The sequence below is a fragment of the Oryza brachyantha genome, chromosome 8 (genome assembly GCF_000231095.2).
Source record: "Oryza brachyantha chromosome 8, ObraRS2, whole genome shotgun sequence".
NCBI classification, from domain to species: Eukaryota; Viridiplantae; Streptophyta; class Magnoliopsida; order Poales; family Poaceae; genus Oryza; species Oryza brachyantha.
In genome coordinates, this window is record NC_023170.2 from 13,257,944 (window position 1) to 13,283,388 (window position 25,445).

The 25,445-nt window shown below is 40.0% G+C and overlaps 3 protein-coding genes across 4 annotated transcripts; 1 reads left to right on the forward strand and 2 right to left on the reverse strand.

Annotated features, from left to right (window-relative positions):
* Window positions 1-2,608: 2,608 nt before the first annotated feature.
* On the forward strand, window positions 2,609-5,456 carry LOC102721295 (chorismate mutase 2, cytosolic-like). Its single transcript, XM_006659387.3, has 5 exons — window positions 2,609-2,957; window positions 4,456-4,542; window positions 4,658-4,801; window positions 4,901-4,993; window positions 5,107-5,456. The coding sequence occupies exons 1-5, from the start codon at window positions 2,688-2,690 to the stop codon at window positions 5,356-5,358; spliced, it is 846 nt and encodes a 281-aa protein (XP_006659450.1). The 5' UTR covers window positions 2,609-2,687; the 3' UTR covers window positions 5,359-5,456.
* Window positions 5,436-8,245, reverse strand: LOC102708918. The gene is made up of 3 exons (XM_015840313.2): window positions 8,108-8,245; window positions 7,473-7,870; window positions 5,436-6,486 (listed from the first exon to the last, which is right to left on the reverse strand). Exons 2-3 carry the CDS (start codon window positions 7,788-7,790, stop codon window positions 5,956-5,958), a joined length of 849 nt encoding a protein of 282 aa, XP_015695799.1. The 5' UTR covers window positions 7,791-7,870; window positions 8,108-8,245; the 3' UTR covers window positions 5,436-5,955.
* A 2,707-nt stretch (window positions 8,246-10,952) lies between these two features.
* On the reverse strand, window positions 10,953-15,781 carry LOC102721571 (QWRF motif-containing protein 4-like). 2 transcript variants are annotated; one of them, XM_006659388.3, is made up of 6 exons: window positions 14,308-15,775; window positions 13,801-13,920; window positions 12,630-12,746; window positions 12,442-12,531; window positions 12,137-12,244; window positions 10,953-11,346 (listed from the first exon to the last, which is right to left on the reverse strand). In XM_006659388.3, the coding sequence occupies exons 1-6, from the start codon at window positions 15,583-15,585 to the stop codon at window positions 11,287-11,289; spliced, it is 1,773 nt and encodes a 590-aa protein (XP_006659451.1). In that variant the 5' UTR covers window positions 15,586-15,775; the 3' UTR covers window positions 10,953-11,286. The 2 variants fall into 2 exon arrangements, with proteins under 2 accessions (XP_006659451.1, XP_006659452.1); XM_006659389.3 differs by lacking the exons at window positions 10,953-11,346; window positions 12,137-12,244 and having other exon boundaries at window positions 12,458-12,527; window positions 14,308-15,781.
* Between the last annotated feature and the right edge of the window lie 9,664 nt (window positions 15,782-25,445).

A 25,445-nucleotide genomic window follows, 5' to 3' on the forward strand; every position in this document is an offset into this window, starting at 1 on the left:
TAAACAATGTCATCACCATAGAACGCAAGTTCACTAAACTAAAAGGTCAAATAACAGAAGTACAAACCCATCGTTCGGATGATGGAGACGATGGAATATCAGTGTTTTGTTGGTCTGGATGCTCGTCATGGGCTGAAAGTTTAGAGTTTGTTTGATTCATGGACTAGATGAAATAGGTTGGTTTTATCCTTGGTTTTTAGATGAGTTGGTTTTATTTTTTGATTTAGTTGGTGAGATGAGTTAGACCAAGTTTTTTTTAGTTGGAGAGATGAGATGTGATAGGAGTGATCCCTTATTTGGTTCAAGGGATGAAGATGGGATGACCAGATATGATTAGCTTACACAATGAGTTAATAACATTACCTCTTATCATTCAAATACAACATATTATTTTTGTGTTTGTTTATATAAGTTATAACTAAAATCAATTTAATATATGAATATGGACATTTTACAATTAATAATATAATAGACTGGACATGTCATCATTGCCTATAACCACACCAAATAAATAGAATTACATATGTCATTTCACACTTAATTAGAGGAAAAAGAAGCATATATGTTAATATGTACCGCTATAACAAGCATATATGCCACAGCCACAAGTATTCGGAGGAAAAAAATCAGCCAAAAGCTTCAACCTTCAACGCACAAGCTACAACATGGCGGCGGCATGCCCAGCTTGCGATGCCCTCTATGTGATGCGCCAATGTGTTCGCCCGTGGTGGAACCATCCCACCCAACTGGGTCTAACCCAACCCAATTCATAAAATAAACACTACCTGGGATGAGATGTTCTATCCCATCCCATCTCATCCTTACAGCCAAACATTTTTTTTTACTAATGAGTCAAACTAATTCCTTTTTTTAGCTGGATTGGCCTAAGATCCGCCAAACCAAATTTCATTAAGATGTTGAACGTCTCTGCTCTTGTCTAGCGCACAAAAACCTGCGCTCTAGTCTACGTTTAACCATTTATTTTATTTAAAAAAGTTATATATAATATTATAAATTATGTTGTTATAATTTGATTTATTACTAAAGCAACTTTAAGCATGATTTATAATTTTGTATATTTATATAAAAATTTTAAATAAAATAAAGGATCAAACATAAATCTAAAAGTAACGTCACCCGATAAAAAACGGAGAAAAAACGGAGGGAGTGTAAGATATGAGCCTCTGTGTTTAGTTTCGTATCAGGGCCCTAAAAAGTCTAGACCGGCCCTAGCCCGGAGGGACGGGAACTGTGGAATGTTGGGCCGGTGGGCTGGATGTAACAGAAGAGAGGAGCAGGGATGACCCATTTACACCTTGGTTAGATGGCTCTCGATCCGTTGATGCGGCAAATTAAGGCCCCTAATCTCAAAGGCCACAGGGACATTCACGGGGTGATAGTTTAGCTTTTTAAACAAAAAGTCAAATGATATATTTATAAATAAAAAATAATTTATGAGTAAAAATGTTTGTATATAAGTTTTTAATGATCTAAAAGACAAGACTAAAAAAACTACGATGAAAACCTCAAAATCTACTCTTAAATTAAAAATTTAAATTTTAGCTTATATAGATAAACATACGGGAAGAGAGAACTCTGTAAAGTCAAGATGAAGCACATGTAATGATTAAGGGGAAAAAGGCCATGGAGCGCATGCCATTTTTGCCGGAGGTTCGGAGCCTGAGATTAATTAATTCCTTCTTTCACTGGAGTAGTTTATCTTAGGTCGGATGATGCATTCTCTAATTAATTAATGTGCAGGTTGAGTGTGACGGGAATTTCACCAAACTCACACACTAGTCGGTAGACACGGCTATCAACAATATCAAAATTTTTGGGGGCATGTTATCCTCAGTGCTCTTGTATTTTTAGCATCTCCTTTCCTACTGATAAGGATCGTAATTCGGACATCATTAATTGTATCACGTCATCAGAGGATGTATAATAATATCATAAGATGTATATACACCTATAAACAAAATAACGATGATGGTGAGCATACTCAGAAATTGTGATGTATAGGTTTATTAATTGTTCATAACTCTCTAACCAAGTATACGGTAAACCAGTAGAAGCCATGAATAGACCGTAGAGCTTCCAGCCTTCCAGTCATAACTATTCACACACTAATAACAAATGAAGATTTTCTTTAAATATGAGTGAAAATTTCACAAGTAGAAAACTCCGATTAATTTTAAAATTTAAGGTCTAAAATTAATATATATTTCCTCTTTATAATGTACCGATATGAATTTTTAGTTCTCTAATAATGCACGGGTATTTTGCTAGTAACCCTTCTACGTACTACGCAGCCGCTCCTATGATCTGCGCGCATATTGAGACTCCACATTTGTTCACATCCGTTTGACCTTGCACCCAATCATATATATTCTGACTTATCATCAGTTGATCTCAAGCTTCAATGTAAGCTCGTCACGCTACCTGTTTATTCAACGCTAATTAAAGAGAGTGGATGGTGACTGATCATCGATCCAGCCAGTTTACCGCTGCCTGCGCACACTATCAAATTCTCTCTTCCTTCTGACCATCTCCATATATATACTACACATCGCACGACAGAATTGCCGAGCCGGCAATGCAAATCATCGATCTCTCTTGATTTCTTCTTCCTCCTCCTCTCTGTCTCTCTCTCGTTCGGTCTCTCTCTCTCTCTCTGAACAGCGGCAATGGCGGCGGTGACTCTTCAGAGGCATCTGCTCCTCTGCAACGCGACGCTTGTGCTGCTGCTGCATCTGTGCAGCGGCCTGAGCCTCGACACGGTGAGGGACTTCCTCACAAGGGAGGAGGACGCCATCGTCTTCAGCCTCATCGAGAGGGCCAGGTACCCGGCGAACGCTCCGGCCTACGGCCCCGCCGCCGCCGGCGACCTCGGCCGCCTGCACGGCGCTTCTTTCGCCGAGATGTTCGTGCGCGAGTCCGAGGCGGTTCAGGCCAAGGTGCGGCCATTCCATCCATGCATGACACTTTCCTTTCTTTTCTTCCTCATCACGTGGTTTTGTTTGTTTTGGTGTCATCTATTTTTATGGCCTTGTTTTGCTTGCATTGCCAAATGTCAATTGCTAGTGCATCCGGCAGTTGGGCAATTAATTATTGAGATGATGATGACCAGAAGTTGTCAGAAAATTGATGTTAATTTGATAATTAATTATCTAGGCTAGATGATGACCTGTAGTTGCTGTCTAAATGATTTGACTAACTGAGCATATGAAAATCTTAGTCAAATGCTGCATGCTCTCGTCAAAATTGTTGACTAAAACTAATCTAATCTATTTATTTTACTCTCTCTGTCCTACCATATAAGACTTAGGGCCTATTTGGGGAGCTTCTCTCAGCTGTAGCCTTTTCCAGAAGCTGCTTCTGTCAGAAACTACCCCAAACAGTCCACAGCTTCTGAGAATCTATAGTTACATATTCTAGAAAATGAACTAAGAATCTAGAATCTAGAGAAGCTGGGTTTAGGAGCTTTTCCAGATTCTCAGAAGGTGGCTATTAAGCAGCTGCTTCTCAGAATCTAAAGCTCCCCAAACAGTCCCTTAGTTTCTGACACAATTTCCAATATTTTACTTTGGCCATTAATTTTTTCCATGATGTATCATCATCAACTATATGTAAAAATTAAATTCATATCAAAATAATTTTTGAACATGAATCCCATAGTATCAGACATGTAGCCCTAAACATATATGTTGTCAGGGTTTTATTTATCGTGGAAGGGGCCAGAACCGGTTCTGAACGGATAGACGATAGTCGCGATTATCGTTAAAAAATAGCTATCATATCTTGGCGATACATGTGATTATCGTGATAATCATGGTTTCGTGAACCGTGATGTTGTTCGGTATAATTATTAATCAAAGTTAGAAATGTTGATTTTCATGGAAATATCAGGCCTTATTTATCAAATCATTCATGCCGAGGACTCGTGACCAAAGTAGGAAAGTCTTGAGATGGAGCAAGAACAAAAACACAAAGGGTCTGTTTGGAGAGGTTTAAATTCTGAGAATTAGCTGTTTTGTAGCTAGTTTTTGAGAATTTAGAAAAGCTCCTAAACCCGGCTTCTCTAGCTTCGAAATTTTTAGTTCATTTTCCAGAATCTGTAACTACAGATTCTCAGAAGCTATGAACCGTTTGAGGCAGCTTCTGGCAAAAGCAACTTTTGGGAAAAACTGTAGCCGGGAGAAGCTCCTCCAAACAGGCCCAATGTCTGCTCTGGAGTACTGGAGTAGCCTTGCCAAAAAGTTTGCATGTTTACTTTAAGCGAAGATAAAGAATAATGCATCTTGCATTGGATGTAGTTCGTGGTGTGATAAAGCACACGTCAACATTAAACGGCACGTTACCAATATGATGCGTGGATTATGACAAAAGGCATCAACTCAACGTTATTTCAGGTCAGCAACACTAACCCTCACTTTCTGTTGGATTAATCTGCAGGCAGGAAGGTACCAAAGCCTGCAGGAGATTCCATTCTTCCCTTTCAGAGTGCCCTTCACACTGGCACCTCCATATAACTTCACAGCCGTAAGCATCCAGCTTCCATAGCTAAAGATCCATGTGCAAGTGCAACAATGCTGAAAAAAAATGGATTCTCAAAATAAACTCACTGTAATCATGTTCATGCTGCTGTAAATTACAGGAGCTGCATGCTGCGGCTGCATCCGTTAATGTGAATGGTGCCATATGGAGCACGTACTTCAGTCAGTTGCTCCCTCTCCTGGCCAAGAATGGTGATGATGGCAACTATGCTGCAACTGTTGCATCAGATCTTGTGTGTCTGCAGGTACAGATACATGCTACACTGTCATCTTAGGCGACCAGATATTGTATATGTACATAGTCATCCCAAGTTTACATGGAAAAAATATTTTTTTTGATGTAGGCACTCTCAAGAAGGATCAACTATGGGAGGTATGTGGCAGAAGTGAAGTTCATAGGAGACCAGCAGAATTACACAACTCTAATTCGTAAAAAGGTATTTTATCATCTCACCTTGATAAGTTGATCGATGTTGTTGTGTTGACGTGATACCTGTACCTTTTTTTTTTTCTGGAGATGTGTCATACAAGTGAATCTTCTCTTTCACAGGACAAGGATGCTCTGATGAAATTGTTGACATCTGAAGCCCAGGAAGATGTGGTGAAGAGAAGGGTTCAGAAGAAGGCCATGGTGTTCGGCCAAAATGTGACATTAGATGGGCCAGTTGAAACTGGCAACAGCAACAGTAGCCAAACCAGTTTCAAAGTTGATCCTTCATTAGTGTATAAACTGTACGACAAATGGGTGATACCATTGACCAAACAAGTGGAGGTCGAGTACCTACTCCATCGTCTTGATTGAATCAAGTCTGTACCTAGCTAACCTATTCGTTCAAAAATGTAACCAGTATTCACATGAAAGATTGAAATAAATATGCAGCAAAGTCTGCAGGATTGACCAGCTCATCGTTTTCTTCAAAATGTGGATGCTATTTTAAATGTACATATTGATCTGCACCAGTGACTGGCAGCTCACTAAAGCATTTGCCGAAGGATATTAAAAACAGTTATACACAGATGAGAAGAAAGACAAGGTTCATGCTTCAACAAGGCCAATTCATGCTTTGTACTTCCATGCGTGCCGTAACAATTAGCAATGAACAAAATGTAAAGTAAATGACAAAATAATCAGAGTCCAAAAATCCCTCCAGATGTCAAAACACTCTTGTAGCTTCGGAATCTCTGTTAATGTCAGTGATGCGGGATACGATTTCATTAGTCACCCAGAAATAATAGCAAAAACTACTGCTCGAGATTTTTACTGGTGCCCTGTATTATAGCATCATCTCTAGCAACTATTTCGTAGGTCTGCAACTGCATCTCAGTGGTCTGCAGTTAAGCACGGAGGAAATACATCTTCCGTCTGCAACTGCATCTCAGGAGGAATTATATTTGAGTTTCACATGTCTACATTCCGTCGATGTCTCCTGCCCCGTAAGTGATTCTCCAAGTCAGATGAAGATGTACAGATAGCCTTGCAAGTGCTGCGACTCCATCCTGGCACAAACTTTTGGTTCTTCTCAGCAAGTTGAGACAATTTCTTTCCATCCAACTTTGCTTCAATTTCCATGTCTTCTCTCTTCAGGGCTTCTACGTTCTCTTGGTGCCTCCTACCTCTTAGATGGTTTCTTAAATCCATTTCACATGAACAATTGGCTTGGCAAATACCACAATTCCAAGTTGTTGGACAGTACCGGGTGACAGATAAGGATTCTGCTTCTACTTTCTTCATCCCAATAGCTTCCTTTCTTGACTCCAAAACTGCAATGTTTGGCTGGTGCCTATGGCCAGAAGAGTGCTCCTCATAGCGTGTATTCATCTGGCGCACAACACAGCTCCTTTGCACGCATAATTTCTTGCTGTTTGTCTGGAAAGTATCTGCACTCCTTTTCCTCTTCACTCCAGATGACAGTTTTTTCCGCAGCTTGGCCTGTGCTATGATGAACTTTTATTAGAAAATGAAAATGGCAAAAATCAATCATTTTTCAGAAAAGGCAAGAATAATCTTGTTACTATCTTTGACATAAAAATCATATCTACAAGCAAACTATTAAACATTATAGTTCTGTACTATGATCTGCATGGTTTCAAGTTACATTTCCCTTTGGAGTTAAATTTCCTTTTTCTAGTTATACTGTTTTCCATTCAATTTCAACTGCCAGTATACTAGGCAACATATGTAATCGTCCCATACATGAAGTCAAATTCTTTGAAGAACACATACCATTTTGCATATTTTATCAATAATCTACATATTAGAAATTACCCGTCCTCCGAGAAGCAGCGAATCACTTAACCATATTACAGTTATACTAACACCATTTATAAACTGCATTGCTTGCCTTTTAGCAAAGGAATTCTGAAGAATAGTTACAAAAAAATATAAATATTATTGAGATAATGGCCTCGATTTTATAAGAATTCAAAACTAGGGCGGTATTGACTATTAAGTATCAATTATTAGAAGTATAGAATCTATAGTCCGCGATAGCTAGGAATAACAAAGGCTAGTACCACTACTAATAGAAACCAGATGGCAAATTGCTTACCAATGCAGATTATTCATATATGACACCTATCTCAGTGAAAGATGCAGACAACGTTACATATCAATGGACTGTTTAATGCCTAGTCATTTTTTTTTACTTCAAGCTAAATCTAACATGTTAAGCATGCATAATCAACTGGACTAAAACAAGATGGGTAGGTCCAAGAATACAACTAATAGTTGGGAGGAGACCAGGCAAGTTTTAAAGTAAATTCAGACTAGTAAACATTCAGTTTAGAAAGTGGACACAGAACCATCTTGAACATGGCAACATTATCCATTCGTAACATATCAATAATCGGTTAATATTTTTAAAAGATGACAAAAAAAGTGAACAAAAATTAGCCAGTCACATGTTCATAGCTTACCCCATTAAATGTTGCATTCTCTTCAGCAAGCGTCCTATGCCAGGGAGGGCAATACCATTCCTCGATTCGATATTTAACAGGCAATCTAAACACGGATGCTCCTGTGCGCATCGCCATCTGTTCTTCTAACCGAAGCCGACCATGTGGCAAAGGCTGGAACCTGGAAGTTCCAGGGGATCGCGATGGCACCTCACAGGACAATCCAAGATTGCGCTGGTCCTCGGCCTCCAGTTCACGCTGCTCCGCAATCTCAGCAGCAATAAGCTCCTGGCGAATGCTCTCCTCCCAGAGCTCCCGGCGGAGCGCGTCCATCGTCATCTGCGCTGCATCTCCAACCCGCCCGCCGTTAGGTTTCTGAACCACACTAATTCCCACCAAATTCCGCACGATCGATCTCGCTGTCAAGAACGCATTTAATATCGTGCAGGAAATAATCTTGATCTCGCCATCAAAAAAAAAAATCCGCAGGAAAGCGAGCAACGTTTACTACACACAATGCAGAATAATCCTACCGGGAAGAAATTCTAGATTAGCTAAACGAAGAACAGGATTACGCCTAATCTCCGAGGACAACGAACACACATCGTTCTACAGAATGACTGAACAAGAGCAGGGAGGGAACTAAGCCACTTTACCGCGCGGGGAGGGGTGGCGAAGGCCGTCGCCGTCGCCGGCGTCGACCGGGGACGCGGCTCAGCCTCGGCGGGCGAACTCCATTGTTGGGAGGGTTAGGGTTTGGTTGCGTGGGAGAGAGAGTGAGAGAGAGAGAGCGCGCGCGCGGGGTGCGAAATGCGAAGGATCGGTGTGTTTCTTCACTTGATGATGATGGTGATAAACGCAATGGTTCAGCTTCTGGTCGGGCGCCGGGGTGGTAGGCGAACTTCGAAATCTTGGGCCATGTGCACGGAGTGACCGCGAGCCGTTGGATGTGACGGGAGGTATCCTAGAGTACCGAGCTACTGACTCTAATTCATATATATAGTTAATATAATAGCTAACTTATATATTAGTTACCTTCAAAACATTAATATATAGTCCTACATGTCATACACATATTTTGTTTTGGAGCCCGTATACAGCTGGCTATAAATTAGTAGCCCACCTCTCTTCCTCTTATCTCATTAAAATATACTTATAGCTGACTAAAAGGCCCGCGCCTGTCACGCCCAGATTCTGGACACATTGCGTGATATTACTCTGAAGAATGGAGAGGAGCTCCGTGAAGAAGACTATCGCACCATGCTTGATTTCATGTTGAGCCGACTCCAGTCCGACGTCAATCCCCGGGCGCTGAAGGAGCTCTTTTCGGGGAATCACTCCCGTCGAGAGGCCCTCTTCCTCCCTTTTTCTGAATCTGGGAGAGAGGCAAAAGAGAAGTCCAGAGAGACCTCGACTCTTTCAGGGAAAGGAGGGGGATCGAATGCGAGATGGAGTCCCGTGATGCTGTACCTGGTCGTTCAAATCTTACCTCCATCCCGGTACAACGAGAAGGAGTTTACTATGGTCAGTGCAGTGAGATTCATGGAACTAATCATGCCCTGCTATTGTACCTGCTCTTAACCGTCGGATGAGATAAGCCCGTCCATCAACGCGAGGGGACGGATATTTTCTACGCTATGGCCCCATTTAGGTCTTGTTCAGCTTGTAATTTTTCTTCAAAAAACATCACGTAAGATATACGGACATATTTAAAATATTAAACATAGTCTAATTATAAAATAAATTACATATTCAGTCAAGAAAACCATGAGATGAATCTTTTGAGTCTAATTAATCCGTCATTAGCATATGTAGGTTCCTGTAACATATATGTCTAATCATGTATTAATTAGACTTAAAAGTTTCATCTCACGATTTCCCTGCCAGAGTAAAGCGCATTATACAAAGCAAATTTATTTTTGGTAGTTATTTATTTGGTTAAGATCATATCATATTCAGTAGTGCTAAATTAAAAACAAATTTGCATAGAGTTTCTATATGCATAGGTGGCATATTCCCATATATACATTCGGTCAGTTGGAGGGCCTCTCGAGAAAAACAATTCATCAATTTCCACTTGTTTCTTTTTATGTTCATCTAATTTTTTGCATTTATTTTCATCGTTATTATCTTTGTCGTGGTGTGCTCGAAAACGGTTGGTTACATCTATGAAAGAGAGGAATTCTCTGTTGCTTTGCTTAAAAGCATCCGTTTGCCGACACGAAAGTACGAGGACTACAGTATTTTTGTGTAGATCAATTTTACATGGAAACAACTTTCTCCCTCTCTCAGGAACCCGTGACATCTTGGGGGAGGCTTGAGGTCTGCTGGTGGTAGGGTCGCGAGAGAAGATGTTTGCGCTAATGCTAAGGAAAAAGGCTTAAGGTTCGTTCAATGAGGTCGCCAGAGAGGATGCTTGTACCAACGCTGGGAAAGGGGTTGCAAAGAGGAATTTGATGACAACATACCTCCCCAACCTCCATCGATTCTCCCCCTTTTCTCCAACCTCTGATATTGCACCTTCCATCTTCCTGGATGCACAAGAGCACAGTTAGTGTCGGTGGCTAGGGGTAGTGGGCATGGTTGATTGAGTTTCTAAAGAGGACCAACAGAGGGAACCACTCATGGTTGGGTGTGAATGCCCTCAATCCTCTAGTGTGGGTGGCATAGGCTAGTAGCGACCACCATCCTTATGGCGAGATTGGGCGAAGCTCTAGCCACAACCCTGTTCTTTCTCCGCCCACCTTTTAGTGTGCATCAGGCAAAGCCACAGCAGCCACCTTGCTCTTCCTCCTACCACCTTGCTATCTCCATCAAGCGGAGCTCCAGGCCCCACTTATTAACTCCCGACACGAGTGGGCCAGAGCTTAAAAAGGCGGAGGAAGACCTCAAGCTCAACAAGCCAGTTGTTGGGCTTTGCATCTCCTCCTCTAAGAGACGGAAGCAAGGCTAGAACAAGATGAGGCAGTCGCGTCATACATCTCCTCCAACCTATGATGGGAGCTTGAAGCAAAGGAGAGGAGACAAGTGAGAAGGGGAATGTGAGAGATGACATGTGACTATGTGAGCCACATAATAACTTTTTAGTTCTATTCTCCATATTAGATTGCTAGGTATTGGCCACATAGGACATAAACTCTTTATTAGACTATGAGTAATTCATACTATAGTTGAGGACGTAAACCGAACTCAATGCTGATATGAGATAAAGAGAACTCATATCAGAATTTATTGAGAGATGAGACTTCAAAGCTAGGTCAGTTAGCACACCACCTGGCAGTAGCTAGAAAACCTCCGAGCATTCCTCGCCGTAGCTCAACTGACCCATATTGGATTTTATTTTCCACTCGATCATAATAGGAAAAGAAAAACACCTATTGCCACTTTCTCTTTCCTATCCCAATTTCGTTTGCAATCGGTTTGAATAGGTAAGCAGGACAGTCTATCAATGAGAAACTGCCATTACCTAAAAGTGTAACACCAAAACTAAGAGTCTAGGAGTGGATGAAACTGAATGAACTGTACATCGAAGAAACATTTACACTCGAATCAAATCATCTTCTATCTTCCATAAACACAATGAGACGTAAGGAAGTGACCTAACTCACTCGGTGAGAGGTGTGAGTATACACCCCGACCACCCAAGTTAAAAGTCTGTTCAAAGACAACTGTTTCATCTTTCAATTTTCTAAGCACTGTAAGCTGCAGCCTGCAGAGCATCAGGCCATGCATTCTCCCAAGGGGGTGTTACTTCAGGATTGTATGTACGCTCCATTTTTACACTGCCTGTACCTGTTGAGAGCATAACTGGTTTCTTCAATTTGGATTATCGAAGTCATCCTAAAACTCCTTCCCTCAGTTGCATCAGATGCGTACGGAGGCTGGACTCCTGTACCTGAAACACCAAGGATTGAGTTGATGTTTGCATACAGTAATACATAGTTTAGTTGCGCTTAACATGTGCTACATATGCAGACTTGGGTGTATGAAAGGAGACAATCCCCCAATCTTTTCGCTTTTGCTTATGCTAGCCAAAATTTAAATTTTTAACTTTAAATTTAGAGTCGTTTTTTCTGGAAAAGCTGTCGGACACCAAAATTTGGAATTGATTTAGGGTTTTTTCATTGATTTTCTAGCCTTAGCATTTAGATTGTTAAAATACGTGTATAAAAGTTTTATTCATAATTTATTTTTTCTTTATAATTATGCTGTTTGGTTTTTTTTATGAAAAATCCAAAAAATCACCCTAATATATCTTATGAATCATGAGAAATGGAATATAGCTACCTAAAAAAAGGCCCCATAACTAGGACATTGATGCCTACCAGAAATTGTCGGTTTCCAATCGCGCAATAACCAGAAGTTTCGTCCCATGAATGAAACAATCCAGATCTGACTAGGTATGCAACTCTTGCAGGACATGCTACATGGATTTATACAGATTTATGTAGTCCTCTGGCTGTGTCGGCAAATTGTGTCCGGCAGGTTGACCAACCAGAGTGGTTGGGTTAATGCAGAAAACAAGTCGAGTAACCAACAAAAAGTACGATGTTTCCAAAGGTTCTTGAACATAAAAGGGTGGGTAAGCTAGTCAGCTACTGTGATAACTGGTGGGGCGTTTAAAGTGGAATGTTCGTTTGAAATTAGGAGCAAAGCTTTTTGGCCAGACGGTGATTCATAAATACCTGTAATTTTGCAGCCGTAGCTAAGAGCTCTCTACACTCACCAAGGGCACCCTTTTCTTGTCTTGCCATGTCTGAAAGTTCAGAAACCAAAGACGTCCTACCTTCAACCTGGTACGCATATCCTAATAAATGTCAATAAAAGCAACAAGGCTTTTGTATCTTTAAAATTGACAGGCGAGGTACAGTATACTAATTTAAAAGTTTTAGTTTTATCAAAGAAACAATATTCTGACAAAAATTCAACATTAGAACCAGAGCTCTTCCTCCATTTACAAAATAATTTACGGCGCATGTGTGTTTCTTACCTTTGAAAGGAGGTACAGAATTGAGGAACTCAAAGCTTGCATAACATCAACAGCGGAGCTTATAGAATTCTTAACTGCAACAGCATCTGCCTATTAATATAACGGAATTGTCAACGTCCCAGATAAAGCAACATAAGTGTAACTGCAAGTGCAAATGCAAGATCATTTGACATTAAGCAACCACGCACCTGTGCTCCTGATGTAACTGGAAGGCGAAGTGTGCATGCTTGTAAAGCCTCAATAGCCCCAATTAAAGTACTACCGTTCTCTCCTTCTAGTGCCGGCCAATGCTGAAGGTAAGCAATCTGAATCACAACAATATGGTGAGTAAAAGCACCAAGATTTCTTTTGGACATAAAAAAGTGTAAGTGGCTAATTACCCAAAACACCAAATATTCACACTTTTTAATGAGTTCCAACAAAATTTGGAAAAAAAACAAACTTTTGGGAGGGGGGAGGGGGTGTAAATTACCGAAATCACTAGAAATTTAAAATTTATGATATTTTCACCCTGAATTTGAAAATATAAACTGAATGAATTTAAACCAAATTAGAAAATGATTTTGTAGTGGGAATGAGGTAACTACAATTATTTTTCATATTTTTCAAATTTTGAATGACTTCGAATCAAATTTTAAGGGAAGCACTTTTAGAGGCCAATTTCAGCCAACTTAGAACTTTTGTTCTGCCTCCGAGTGCATCCCTTCAAATTTGGTAAATTTTTCAAAAATTCAATGTCTATTCATTAAATTTCAATGATTTTGATAATTCTGACCATGTGGTATTCTTTTTAAAATATCATAGGCTAGAAAATCCCCTTGCTGGGCCAGGAGGGTGATTTCTCACTTAAGGTTATGAGCCAAGCAAGGCTAATATGCCTTCTTTTCTGAGGACTAGGGTAATATGCTCATTTGAGGCCGCATTCGGGCCCCTCTTAGTTAACTTATCTCTCTCGTTTTTGCGCGCATACTTCCTAAACTGCTAAATGATGTATTTTTTGCAAAAAATTTCTATAGGGAAGTTGTTTTAAAAAATCATATTAATCTATTTTATATTTTTTTAATAATTAGTAATTAATTAATCATATACTAATCTATTACTACGTTTTTCGCGTCGGGGTAAGTTAACTTACTGGCGCTCAAACGAATGCGGCCTAAGTCTTTTCTAGTACACATTGGGGACAAAAAAAATGCATGGGCTTGTACAGTTAAAATAAAATTTAGGGACATTGAACAGATGAGTTAGGAGCATAAAAGAATTTTGTTGATGCATTTATATAGCATATGTGACAAACTATGCAGTATTTCCATGATTGAAGCCAAGAATAATACAAAAATTAGTTGATGCATGAAAAAGCACCTGCTCTTTTAAAATATAGTATAGCTTGAGTTCTTGCTGCAGGAGTTGCACATCAGTTCTTCTCACTGTAACCGAATCCCGCAGCTTCAAGATACTTTTCCACACACTATAAAGAACACTCTGTTTTATATGGGAGGAGAGAAACATTACATTAGTTGAACATTGCTGGGTTAATCAAAAACTAAAGAAAATGTACCCACTAAAGAAACAACGGTTGCATCAAGGCACAAACTTGAGCAAAAACTTTTATGCTGCTTTATTTCACACTCAAAACTACAGTGATATCACGAAAGAAAGAAAATTAAACTACACGTGAAACAAAGTGCAAGGACATGATTACATCTTTCAAACTCTTGTCCTGCAATCTTAAACTCGCCAAATAGTTGTACTTCTATCACAGGAGTTGCTCTTCCTATCATCTCGTAGAAGAAAATTGTAGAATATGCATGAATGAAAGTCGACTTTAGAAATTTGAAAACAGAAAGGAACAAAATCAAAATAGCATACCTCAACACTGCTCTTTTGGAAGGATAGTGTATCTTCTGAACGAGCATTTACAAACTGCCACTGCAGGTGGCTATTATACAGCAGACGTAATTGGTGGATATTCTCAATCTGGCTTGCGCTCTTCTTCACTTTCCTCGCATCAACTATATAGTTAAAAACAGGTTGTGTAACGCCTGATGCTGTTGAACAGCATCGTGATCGGCAAGGTGCCGAAGGCCTTGTCCTCGATGGACTTTGAAAGTTCGTAGAAGTAGAGGATGCAGCTGACAAGACCTTGTTTGGTGATGACGAGCGATGTAGAACCGGGACAGGTGAAGACAGAGTCCTGCTTGGGCGAGCAGCAGATTTAGAGCATTCTGACGTCTGTGAAGAAACATCATCAGTACTAGACTCTGTCTTATCGTCTCTTCTGCTCTCATGCATAGCCAATCTCTTTGCCAATCCGTTCAATGGTTGATTCAGACCATTGGCTTTGACATCAGCAGGGTAAATCCTCCTTGGTGAATGCCCTCTTGTAGTGTTTGATGGAGTGACAGACCTGATAGGCGTGTCAGCAACTCCATTGTTTCTCGAAGTTAAGCCTGCAGAGCCACGGCCACTCATCATTGCCGCCGGCCATCGGTGTTGCTCAACGACCCTCTTGTTCGGAGTTTCTGATGGCCGAGCATTCTCACATTGGTTGCCAATATTCCTCCCTCTGAGAGGACTCCTTTTCCTCTCAGCCTCAGCTACGGTTCTTGGCTGCACTTTGGTCTGGTGACTCTGGTCAGACGATGAGACATGGGGAAGCCTGTCTCTCTTCGTGGCCGGTGTTGCCATTGCCACAGACTCTGGCTGAAGCCATGGAGACGACCTCCGAGCTGATGCCCACAACCCATCAGGGGGCTTTGTACTGGTTGCACGACGAGAGATGCCACGTACCTCGGTGGCTGTGGTATCACGCACCGGCGTCCTAGACCTCGACGCAGCACAGCCGCCGGAGGGCGTCGAACTGGAAGAAGGCGTCGAAGACCTCCTCCTCTCAGCTGACTGCGCTCTGTTTGTCGATGCTGTGCATTCAGCTGCTGAAGGCCGGCTAAGACTTGGAGACGTGCATCGCCTCGCCGAAGAAGCAGCCGGCGCCGGTGCCGGCGGCACGCCAGCCTTGAACCTGGAGGCCACCTCCCTCCTCCGAGGTGCCGGAGCGGCAATGTTCTTCTCGGACGGCACCAGCGGCCGTCGCAGGGCGCTGTCGACGGTACCAGCCGCCTTCTTCGCCTCGGCCTTCACGGCATCCATGGAGTCGAATAGCCGCTCCAAGATACGCGCGCATTGATGTACTGGCCAGCTCCTCTCATCAAGCTGCACTACTCTCCACAGCAGCAAAATCAGAGAGATCTACCACAAGACGACGCCAACCACCAGGATAAGCAGATATATAATCGAAATATGCATGCGTGCATTAACCTCTGACACAATCATAGCCAAACAAACAGACAAGCAAGAAGGCTCCCCTCCCCTCCCCTCCCCATCCCCCACCGGCCACCACGTCAAAGAACGGCAAATGCAGGCAACCAAACAGCATGGACGATTGCACATTACTCACAACGATGGATGGAGACAACCTAGTGTCACGGCCATCTGCATGTAAGAATTGTCCAATTTGTTGCTACTGCCCTCCGGTCCCTCTCGCGGTGTGATGCCATGGTCGGGTGGGCGCAAAGTGCCCCAAGGAGGAAAAGAAAGCTCCCGTGTTTGCTTGGGGCCTACAGAATTGCAACAGTGCAGTAACTGCAGGTATGATAATTAATCAAAGATGGCTTCTTGCTGTGAAATGCCAATTGCTCTGCTACATGGTAGTAACATGGATAAGTTCGACCAAGGACGAGGAGAGAATTAATAAGTTCACTTTTTCACCTGGCGATTCATAACTTATTGGACCCGACAGGGACACATGCATCCATGCGACATGGATCTCTGTATGTAGAAAATGTATTCTACTTTTTCCTTAAAGATTTAATACTAGTTTTTCTTCACTAGAAGCAGCATGGGAAACAGGCATTTCATTAACACTTTACCATTCCAGAAGAATAATACAAACTTGCATTGTACTCCGGTGACTTTATTTTTAGCTTATCTTATGCTACAAATCAATATAAATACATAAAGACTATAATGTTGTTTACCTTTTCAAATCCAATTTGTCTCTCCGTTTTTCCAAGCCCAATACATGAGTCACCTATTTTACCAAATAAAGTATATTTGGCTGGAAGTTTAGACTAGTCTCAATGCATGTTTCATAAGGGTGTCATCATATTAAATAAGATGTCACGTCAGCAAAATTGTTGACTTGACAGAGTCATTAAACGAGAAAACTTCATGAGATGAGATAGGAGTTTCATCCCCATAAAACTTATCTAGCTCGGTTACCTAGTTTGTAACTGTACCATGAAACTATACGAGACTGACCTTAAATTGGAGTCTCGGTGAATTTGTACATGCAGAGGAGTGCATGACATCCAAATCAAAAATGCCGAGGAAGAGAGACAAGTGGTAGATGAAAACAGCAGCACAGTACCAGGCCTACCATAAGTAGCCAAGGATTCATATATAGATATAGGCATATAGCGCTAGCCGATGCAACAGTCAAAATATTCAGTTGAATACATGGTCAGGATTTCCTAAATTCTCCAAATCGGATAGGATCAAATGGGGCAAGCAAAAAAAGAGAAGGAAATCAAGCTAGCTCGATGGCGTATACACGACCCAAATCGAGGGGCCTTTCTCCCTGAATAATCCACGCTCGCAGTGTACATCATCAGTACGTGCGAACAGCGAATCAGAGCCCAATCGCACGGAAAGGGACGCTTAACTTTGGCGCAAAGGGTTCATCCTTTTTCTCAAAGCGCCCCCCGTACGGATGGATCGCATCGACAGCGCACCCACCCACCCACGCACGCACGCTCGCTGGAACGCGAGGCCAACTCGAATCGTCTGCCCCACAAACAAAATCTCCTGTTTCGAAAACGTTTCAAGTAGTAAAACGAATGGGCTCTTCCCGATTACTAGGAATAGGAACCGTCCCGAATTCATGAGAGCGATCAGAGGGAAAAAAAATCGAAAGCGTTTGGAATTTCGAACGTGGTGAAGAATGCTTACGACAACGGAATCGGATTAGGAAACAAATTTCTCCGATACCACAGAAATTCAACGAATCGCTTTCAAAACAAATGGAGGAAGCACATAGGGGTTTAAGGATGAGGGGATTAGGAGAACTCGCATAGAGAATGCAGCTTCACGCACGAACCAATTTCGATCGTCGATCGGGGAATCAAAGCAACGACCAGAACGTACTAGCAGTAATGTGCTTAATCTTCAAAGTTATAAACTCACCTCGGCTCGCCCGCGGGAGGAGCCCCGCCGACGCCGGACCGGTAACCGCCGCCGCCTCCTCCTCCTCTTCGTTGGCCTCCTCCCTGCGTCGCGAGGGATCGGCTGCGATGGGATCCCGGGGCGGCCGAGCTGTGCCGTGCGACGAACTCCTGCAGATTTCTCGCGTGCGGCGTGCAGAGTGCAGGGGAAGGAGGTGGGCGTGGTAGACGAACACGCACGGTTACTGCGCTGCTGCTTTACTGGAGTGGTGGGCCCTTGGGGAAATAGAAAAAGGAGAAATCGTAGAAATATTTCCATGAAAAGTGTCATGAGATCGGATATCGGATGGCTAGACTCGAAACCGCGAGACAAATTTTTTGAGCCTAATTAATCAGTTATTAGCACATGTTGATTACTGTAGCACTTATGGTTAATCACGGACTAATTAGGCTTAAAAGATTTGTCTCAAGATTTCTTCCGTAACTATGCAATTAGTTTTTTTGGTTCATTTATATTTAATGCTTTATTTAGGTGTCCAAATATTTGATGTGATGTTTTTGGAAAAAAATTTGCGAACTAAACAAGGCCTAATTTTATTTTTCGATTTCTATATCTCATATTTTGAGTATTCGTCTTATTTAAAAAATTATAAAAAACTTAATTACGCATAAAGTACTATTTATATTTACGATAACAATATTAATCGTAAAAAAAATTTTAAATAAGACGAAGAGTCAAAATATTGTATCTGAAAATTGAAAATGAAGATAATATGGGATGGAGGTAGTATTTATTATTATCTCAGTCTCAAAGTAATAAAACATACTATTTACATAGTTTTATTGTAATCTTATATATATACGTGCCCAAACTTATTACGACAGTTACAATAATAGTTATTAGGTGACAACATCACACAAGCAAATACAATGATATGATATGAAGAAAAGAGAAGAAAAAAAATAGTTGCTACCCATAACAACACCTAATATTCTACCCTTAACATTTATTGAAGGATATGAGGGTAATAGAAAATATATCTTATTTACATTTATATAAGATAGATTTTTATTTCTGATGTGAATTAAAGAAGAGTTTATTTTATATACCTTTGAATATACCCTCATCGTTTCTATGAATATATATAGTAGAGAGAGATAATGTTATAATAACACAATCTAGTAGAGTGATTTTGGACACATTCTCATTTCAAAACTAGTTGTACCATGTAAATCAAGTATTTGGTTCTAGTGTCGTCAGACGTAGACGTTGGTAGTACTACTTATATTTTGCACATTTTCAAGCTAAAAGAGAAACAATCAAATAGTAGAGCCAGCGAAGTTCCCGAACTTGTATTGAAATGGGCTCATGTGTTCGTAATTCGTAAATCATATCGACTTTTTTTATTTCTGATTTTATGGATATTGTACCTGCACACACTACTGTCACGTGGATGCACATCTGTAAATGTGGATCTGATCAAGCTCAACTGGAGCCGCAGCCGCTGTTTTGCGCCACCAGCCATCTCTGCCATCCAGGCATCCGTTGCCGTGCCGGTGTAGAAGCCACGGACAAATTGGTACTAGTAGTAACCATCAACTGAATTCATGGGCGTCATGAGTGTTGTTGTTCTTGTTCCTCATTGTAAGCCATCGAAACCCAATGGTGCAATAATTTTTCCCTGTCCATGACGCCAGGAAAAGCATACGGATCCGCGCGACACGTACAGCATTGACTCGGTGAGCAAAGCAACACACTGACATGCCATCCCGAGGTTATCTCTTTTCGCTTTTGCTAATGCTTATAACCTAAATTTGAATGGAATCTTTCTAATGTTAATTTTAGAATTTCTTCATCATAAGAGGTGATTGTCTGAAAAAAAGTCAAATGATATAATTATAAATGAGAATAATTTATGAATAAACTTTTATATATATATATATATTCTTAACGACTTGGAAAATAAATTTTGGTGAAAAAACTTTAAAAACTCTAAAATTAAGACTGAAAATTTTAAATTTTAGCTTATAACGAAGAAAGAATAGATGATAGTTTATTTCCAATCTTTATTTTTATATTGCTAAGAGTAAGAATATATAAAAGTTTTATTCGTAAATTATTTTTTATGTATAAATATATTATTTGATTTTTGTAAAGAAAAAACAAAAAGATAGCCTCTATCTGTTTCTACAGTTGCTTGTACCCACTCACACACACACACATCTCGAGCCTGAGCCTGGGCGTTTGTTTGTTTTGCCTCTGCCCCCTTGGCCTTCCGATTTCGCGGCGTCATCGTTGCTGCGTGCATGGCGCCATTTAAGTGCGTCCCACCGGGGCCACGTCGTCGCGCGTCGTCTCTGCTGGTCCCACCCGTCTCCCCCGCGTGTGCTGTAGCGCCGACGACGCCCCAGCTGAGCTCGGGCAGCAGCCGGCCACGAAAGCCTGCCTCACCAACGTTTTGGACGGGAGGCATTTCTGGTGGGCCGGCCCACCGTCCCCCCGAGCGTGCACATGGCATGTGGGGTCGCTTCGCTCGCTTGGGAAACTTGCTGCTCGTCCCCTCAGCGCTGGCTTTGGTCGGTCTCGTTGAGCTGCAAGCCTGCAAAGCGACTAGAGCAAACTATGCAAGGCAGGGGTGCTTTTTTTTTTTCAGGCTTAGGCTTCGTTCGCAAGTCTATGTTGGAGGTGGACTAATTACGCACGGAAAATAAGAAAAATCATTAATATATAATTAATTAAGTATCAGTTATTACAAGCTTAAAAAATAGATTAATTTGATTTTTTAAAGTAACTTATATATATATTTTTTGTTTGATTGTCTATTTGGACTTTAGCTTTTTGATCCGTCATAAAGAGTAAAAAATAATAAAAACTATCACTTGTTCAGACATGAAAACAATTTTTCTGTTGTAAAATTATAAAAACAAATACTTACTCTGTCCTAAAATAACTCTTATCTCCATCTTTTCGCTTATGTTTATGCTTATAAGTCAAAATTTAAATTTTTAACCTTAAATTTGAAGTTGATTTTTGGTTTTTAACTGAAGTTTATTTCCTAGTCTTTTGGCTTTTCAATCGCTAAGAATACATATATAAAAGTTTTATTCATAAATTATTTTTTATTTACAAATACTCCGTCCTTCAATTTTTCTAGTTTAGATTTAAACTACGAAAAAATTATATCTTTTAAAAGACTTAGGTTAATGTTGAGATATAAGGTTAGGTATATACCGCAGAAGGGGCAAAGAAGAGCTCTCGCTCGCGGGAGAGCTAATTCCGCTCCACGCGAAACTTACCTCATGATCTTCCAAGCTTTTCGGAAGGGCAAACCCAGCGAAAAAAAAGCACCAAATTGGTTTGCCTAGCTGGTTTATTGCCCAAGATTGCAAACAACCAAAAGTGCTCTTACTTTGTGTTTCCTCCATATTATTTATATATTATAAGATCTTATAATTTTATCTATTTATATTAATCAATGTATATAGTTTATATATATGTCTAGTTAAAACTAGAAAATATTATATTATGAAACATGAAATTGCTAACATTATGTCAACAGAACAATATGAGAAAAAAATGGTTTTTAATTCGACCGGTGAGTTACTTCAAGATTTGTTCTGGGGTCATATTATAAATTTATAATGGAATGGCTAGCAATCTGTCAACGGAAAAAATATAGGAAAAAGCTTTCAGTTTTTCGACAGTCAGATTGCTTCAAGATTTATGATGGGAGGCAGGAGAAAAATCCAAGCAGCAAAGGATAGTTACAGTGAAACTATAACATAACTACACCATAATTATACTATATTATATTTATTTTGAAGGAAATTTATGTCAAAAGTTATTTTTAAACTAAACCGGTAGGAGAACTGTAAATTATATTTCAATTAAAAAGTAGTAAAAACCTAGACAGGTTATAAGAAAAAAAAATTGTGGTTGGTAACACCTCTCGGCACACATATAACACACAAATCCTCGCTACCAGCTAAAAACAAACGACGGAGCACAATGCGAGACATCGTTACTGAGTTTGCTGAAAAGACGACACCATGGCTTTGAATTCATCAAACATATGTCATCGTTATGAAGCTTGCCCCTTACAACATATAAGCTCCGACTCGATAGCATGCACACATCCAAAATGGACAAATGCAACATCAATTTTTCACAAGGACAACAACCTCAGCCACCAAGCACCAAACATATAACTAGAAAGAAACAATACCCCTGGCAGGAGACTACCACGAAGACACACAGTAAGCTAACAAGTTGACCTTAATCATATGTTTAAATCCTAGCTTCGATGAACCACCAGTCCACCACTTATTATAAGCCACCGTTTTAAGAAGCATTATAATATCGTCTAATTAGCAACGAAGGCACGTGTGTGTCATGCATGTTAATTTAATTGACCATGCATTTTTAGTATGGATGGGCAGAACTGTTTGCACGCTTTGGGTCACAGAACTGGCCAGTATATATGAGTGTCGGGCCGGGGGCCATAGCGATTGTATGATACTATCACGGGACATAATGACATGCAGGAACACGTACGGTCCACCGACCACCGGTAGGCCGGAGTGGAAATGGCTGAGGCGTGTAGGTAATTTCATAACTCTATTTAATTCTTAAAAATTAGCTTAAAATTTTATATAATTTTATTTTTAATTTATTTTAAACCTGACCCTTAAATTTTATAGATAAAATGGTTGGACATTACTACCCCTGGTCCCTAACCATCAGTCGGATGGTTGATAACCCCTGCATGGTGGACTAGTGGGCAGTGGCTCCTCTGTTCTTTGATTAATGAAAGACGAAGATTAATATATAATTTTATGATTATTTAATGGTATAAAGAATGAAATTAGCTATCACATAATTAGAAATCTACTTATAAAAAATAAGATGATGAACTTAAATTTTCTTTATAAAAATATATATTATTTTTCAGTTCGATAATCGTGGATATAAAAGCCGAGTGGAAAAATCTATACTATTCATCACCAAACGAACTCGGCCATGCACGGACGTACGTATACTATTCAGTTCGATAATCGTCGACGCGCACGCGGTGAGTTTGTGACGCGCTGGACCATGTGCCGGTGGTCGCTAGAGCGCGCGACGCTTAAATTTTGTCCGGTCGCCTAGCTAGCTAGCTAGCTAGCCATGCATTAGCTCGCTCCGTTGCGGGATTAGGTCAGATCCGGTGCCATTAAGAAGGGTGGTGGGCTATCAACTTCAATTTGCGCGGTGTACACGCGCGTTAGTGCGTGTTGCATGCGTTGGTTGCCCCGTTGGCCGCCCGTGTCTCTCCTTGCTCTCGATCTAGCTTGTCATCTTCTGTGCCTCTCGACGGTAACATTGGGGTTGTTAGCCACATGTCATATCAAATGTTTAGACATTAATTTAAAGTATTAAATATAGACTAATAAAAAACTAATTTTATAAATGAGTGGTAATTCGCGAGACGAATTTTTTAAGCCTAATTAATCCATAATTAGAACATGTTTACTGTAGCATCACATAGACTAATCATAGATTAATTAGGCTCAATAGATTCGTCTCGCGAATTAGTCCAAAATTATAGATAAATTTTATTAATATTCTACGTTTACTATTTATAATAAACGTCTAAACATTCGATGGGACAAGAGACTAAAAATGAGTCCCTTGTCCCAAACACCACCATAATACCCCCATCCATTTTATTCATTTGACGTTAACCAAACGACGTATGCAGCCTTTTTTAAATTAAAAACTTAGCTCCTCAATACACAATCTGAATTTCAAACTTAAACTCAGAACCTTAAGTGATACTCAAATCACTATAACCAATTATAAACTTAGCTCCTCAATACATAATTTGAAATTCACTTATACAGAAACTTAAACTCAGAACCGGCCTTTCCACTAGACTAGACTATATGTTCTTTTACATCGACGTCATATATTTTTGTGTATGGAGGGAGTAAATTAAGTAAAATTAATTGGTAGCTATGTTTAATTACCTAGTCTTGATTACACACCAGCTGACGCCTGATGATGAGTGACGACATAATTGACCAGGCCACGTACCGGACCGGTGAGACTAACTCGAGGATAGCTTGGAGTGAGTAGGAGCATTTGCTGGTACATTTGGTATGTACAAACTTAATTGTATGGAGGCGTTTACATGTAGAAGAATGATTTATTGGTCTTACATCTGAAGAATTTCAGTTGGAGGAATGCAGTGACTAGTGTGAGTGACTCAACTACGAACGACGACTTCAGTATGCATGAGGGGGATACGCGTGTGCCTGCATGTTCCTGAGTAAATGCACGTCAAGAAAAAAAAAAACCTTATTCGTGATGGCTATACCTCACCCGCCGTCCGTGATGAGTGCGTGGGCTAAAAAGATTTGGACGAGTTCGAACACTGACATGAGACTAGCCATTCAAATAGAAATAGACCGCGTCTCCGATATAAAATCATATCCTATCGCTGACTTTTATTAATTGACGCGGTTGATTTTAAATTTATATTTAACTATTTTTTTATTTATAATTTTTGTTTAAATATGCAAAATTATAAATCATACTTAAAATTGCTTTAGTAATAAATTAAATCCTAACAAAATAATCAATAATTATATTATTTTGAATAAGACGAATCATCAAAAATAGATTCAGAAGTCAACTACGTTAATTGAAAAAAGGAGGAAGTAATGTACAATATATATAAATAAGTGATGTAAGTGGGTTCTAAAAGTTATCATATTAAATTCGTACTTTGTAGGAGAAATAAAAGAAACAAGGAGAAATTAAAATGGGTTATAGATTTATAATCAATTGTACCAAGGCTCTAAAACGTTGTATGGGAGATGGATTAGTAATAATGATTTAGTGTGTATATATAGCTACTACCTCTATCCCATAATAACTTTATTTTTTAATTTCTGTATCCAAACGTTTGACCATTCGTCTTATTTAAAAATTTTGTTAAAAAACTTTAAAAAAATAGTCACGTATAAAGTGTTATTCATGTTAGCCAAAACATTTTATCTACAAACTAAAAAATAAACTTATTATGAGACAGAGGTAGTAACATATAGGTATGCTGTTAGATTGGGTGCAGATAACATATTAATGTTTAAAGTTACTAACTGGCTATACTACTAAACTTGCTCTAAATACTAAACTTACTCTAAATGCAATGACTTGCAAGATACAACAATTAACTTACAATGGGATATAGAATCATAGCCCCCAAACATTAGCGCACAACCTCACGTATGTAACAGGTCATCTAGGATGGATTGCCTAGCTCCCACAAAGTTATACGGTGCAATCCCCTAGTTGAGATAGTCCAAAGGGTACATACCGAAAAGGAAAGAGAGGCAGAGTAGGACACTAGGCATATTCTTTTTCTCATTCATTTACTGTATTTTCCTTTTTTTAGAGAAGGGCATTTTTATCCGACCTCTATATCCACTCGGATATATGCAGCTATTTTTTATTTTGAGAACTTTGGAAATTTAGCCTAAGTAGAGGACTTAGCCTCTCAAATACTCAAATCTGAAATTCATGCTCCTATAAAGATTTGAACTTAGGATATTAAGTGTTACTCAAGTCAACATGCCCTTTTACTTTACTAGTGCATAAATAATAGCGAGAGCCTCCTCTCTACATAAAGCACACTAGTTATGGAAGATCTCCATATCCAGTGATGGGCTCATCTAGTGCGTAGCTGGGCTGAGACTTCGTGGGCCGCTGGTTTCCTACAAAAACCACTAGAAAAGTTCTACTTA

Coding starts and splice junctions, on each gene's coding strand:
- LOC102708918 (XM_015840313.2), bottom strand. CDS start 7,790: ATGACGATGGACGCGCTCCGCCGGGAGCTCTGGGAGGAGAGCATTCGC. Junction 6,487..7,472: donor AGAATGCAACATTTAATGGG/GTAAGCTATGAA, acceptor ATCATAGCACAG/GCCAAGCTGCGGAAAAAACT.
- LOC102721295 (XM_006659387.3), top strand. CDS start 2,688: ATGGCGGCGGTGACTCTTCAGAGGCATCTGCTCCTCTGCAACGCGACG. Junction 2,958..4,455: donor CCGAGGCGGTTCAGGCCAAG/GTGCGGCCATTC, acceptor ATTAATCTGCAG/GCAGGAAGGTACCAAAGCCT. Junction 4,543..4,657: donor CTCCATATAACTTCACAGCC/GTAAGCATCCAG, acceptor TGTAAATTACAG/GAGCTGCATGCTGCGGCTGC.
- LOC102721571 (XM_006659388.3), bottom strand. CDS start 15,585: ATGGATGCCGTGAAGGCCGAGGCGAAGAAGGCGGCTGGTACCGTCGAC. Junction 12,747..13,800: donor ACTATATTTTAAAAGAGCAG/GTGCTTTTTCAT, acceptor GTTGTGATTCAG/ATTGCTTACCTTCAGCATTG. Junction 12,532..12,629: donor CAGTTACATCAGGAGCACAG/GTGCGTGGTTGC, acceptor TTATATTAATAG/GCAGATGCTGTTGCAGTTAA.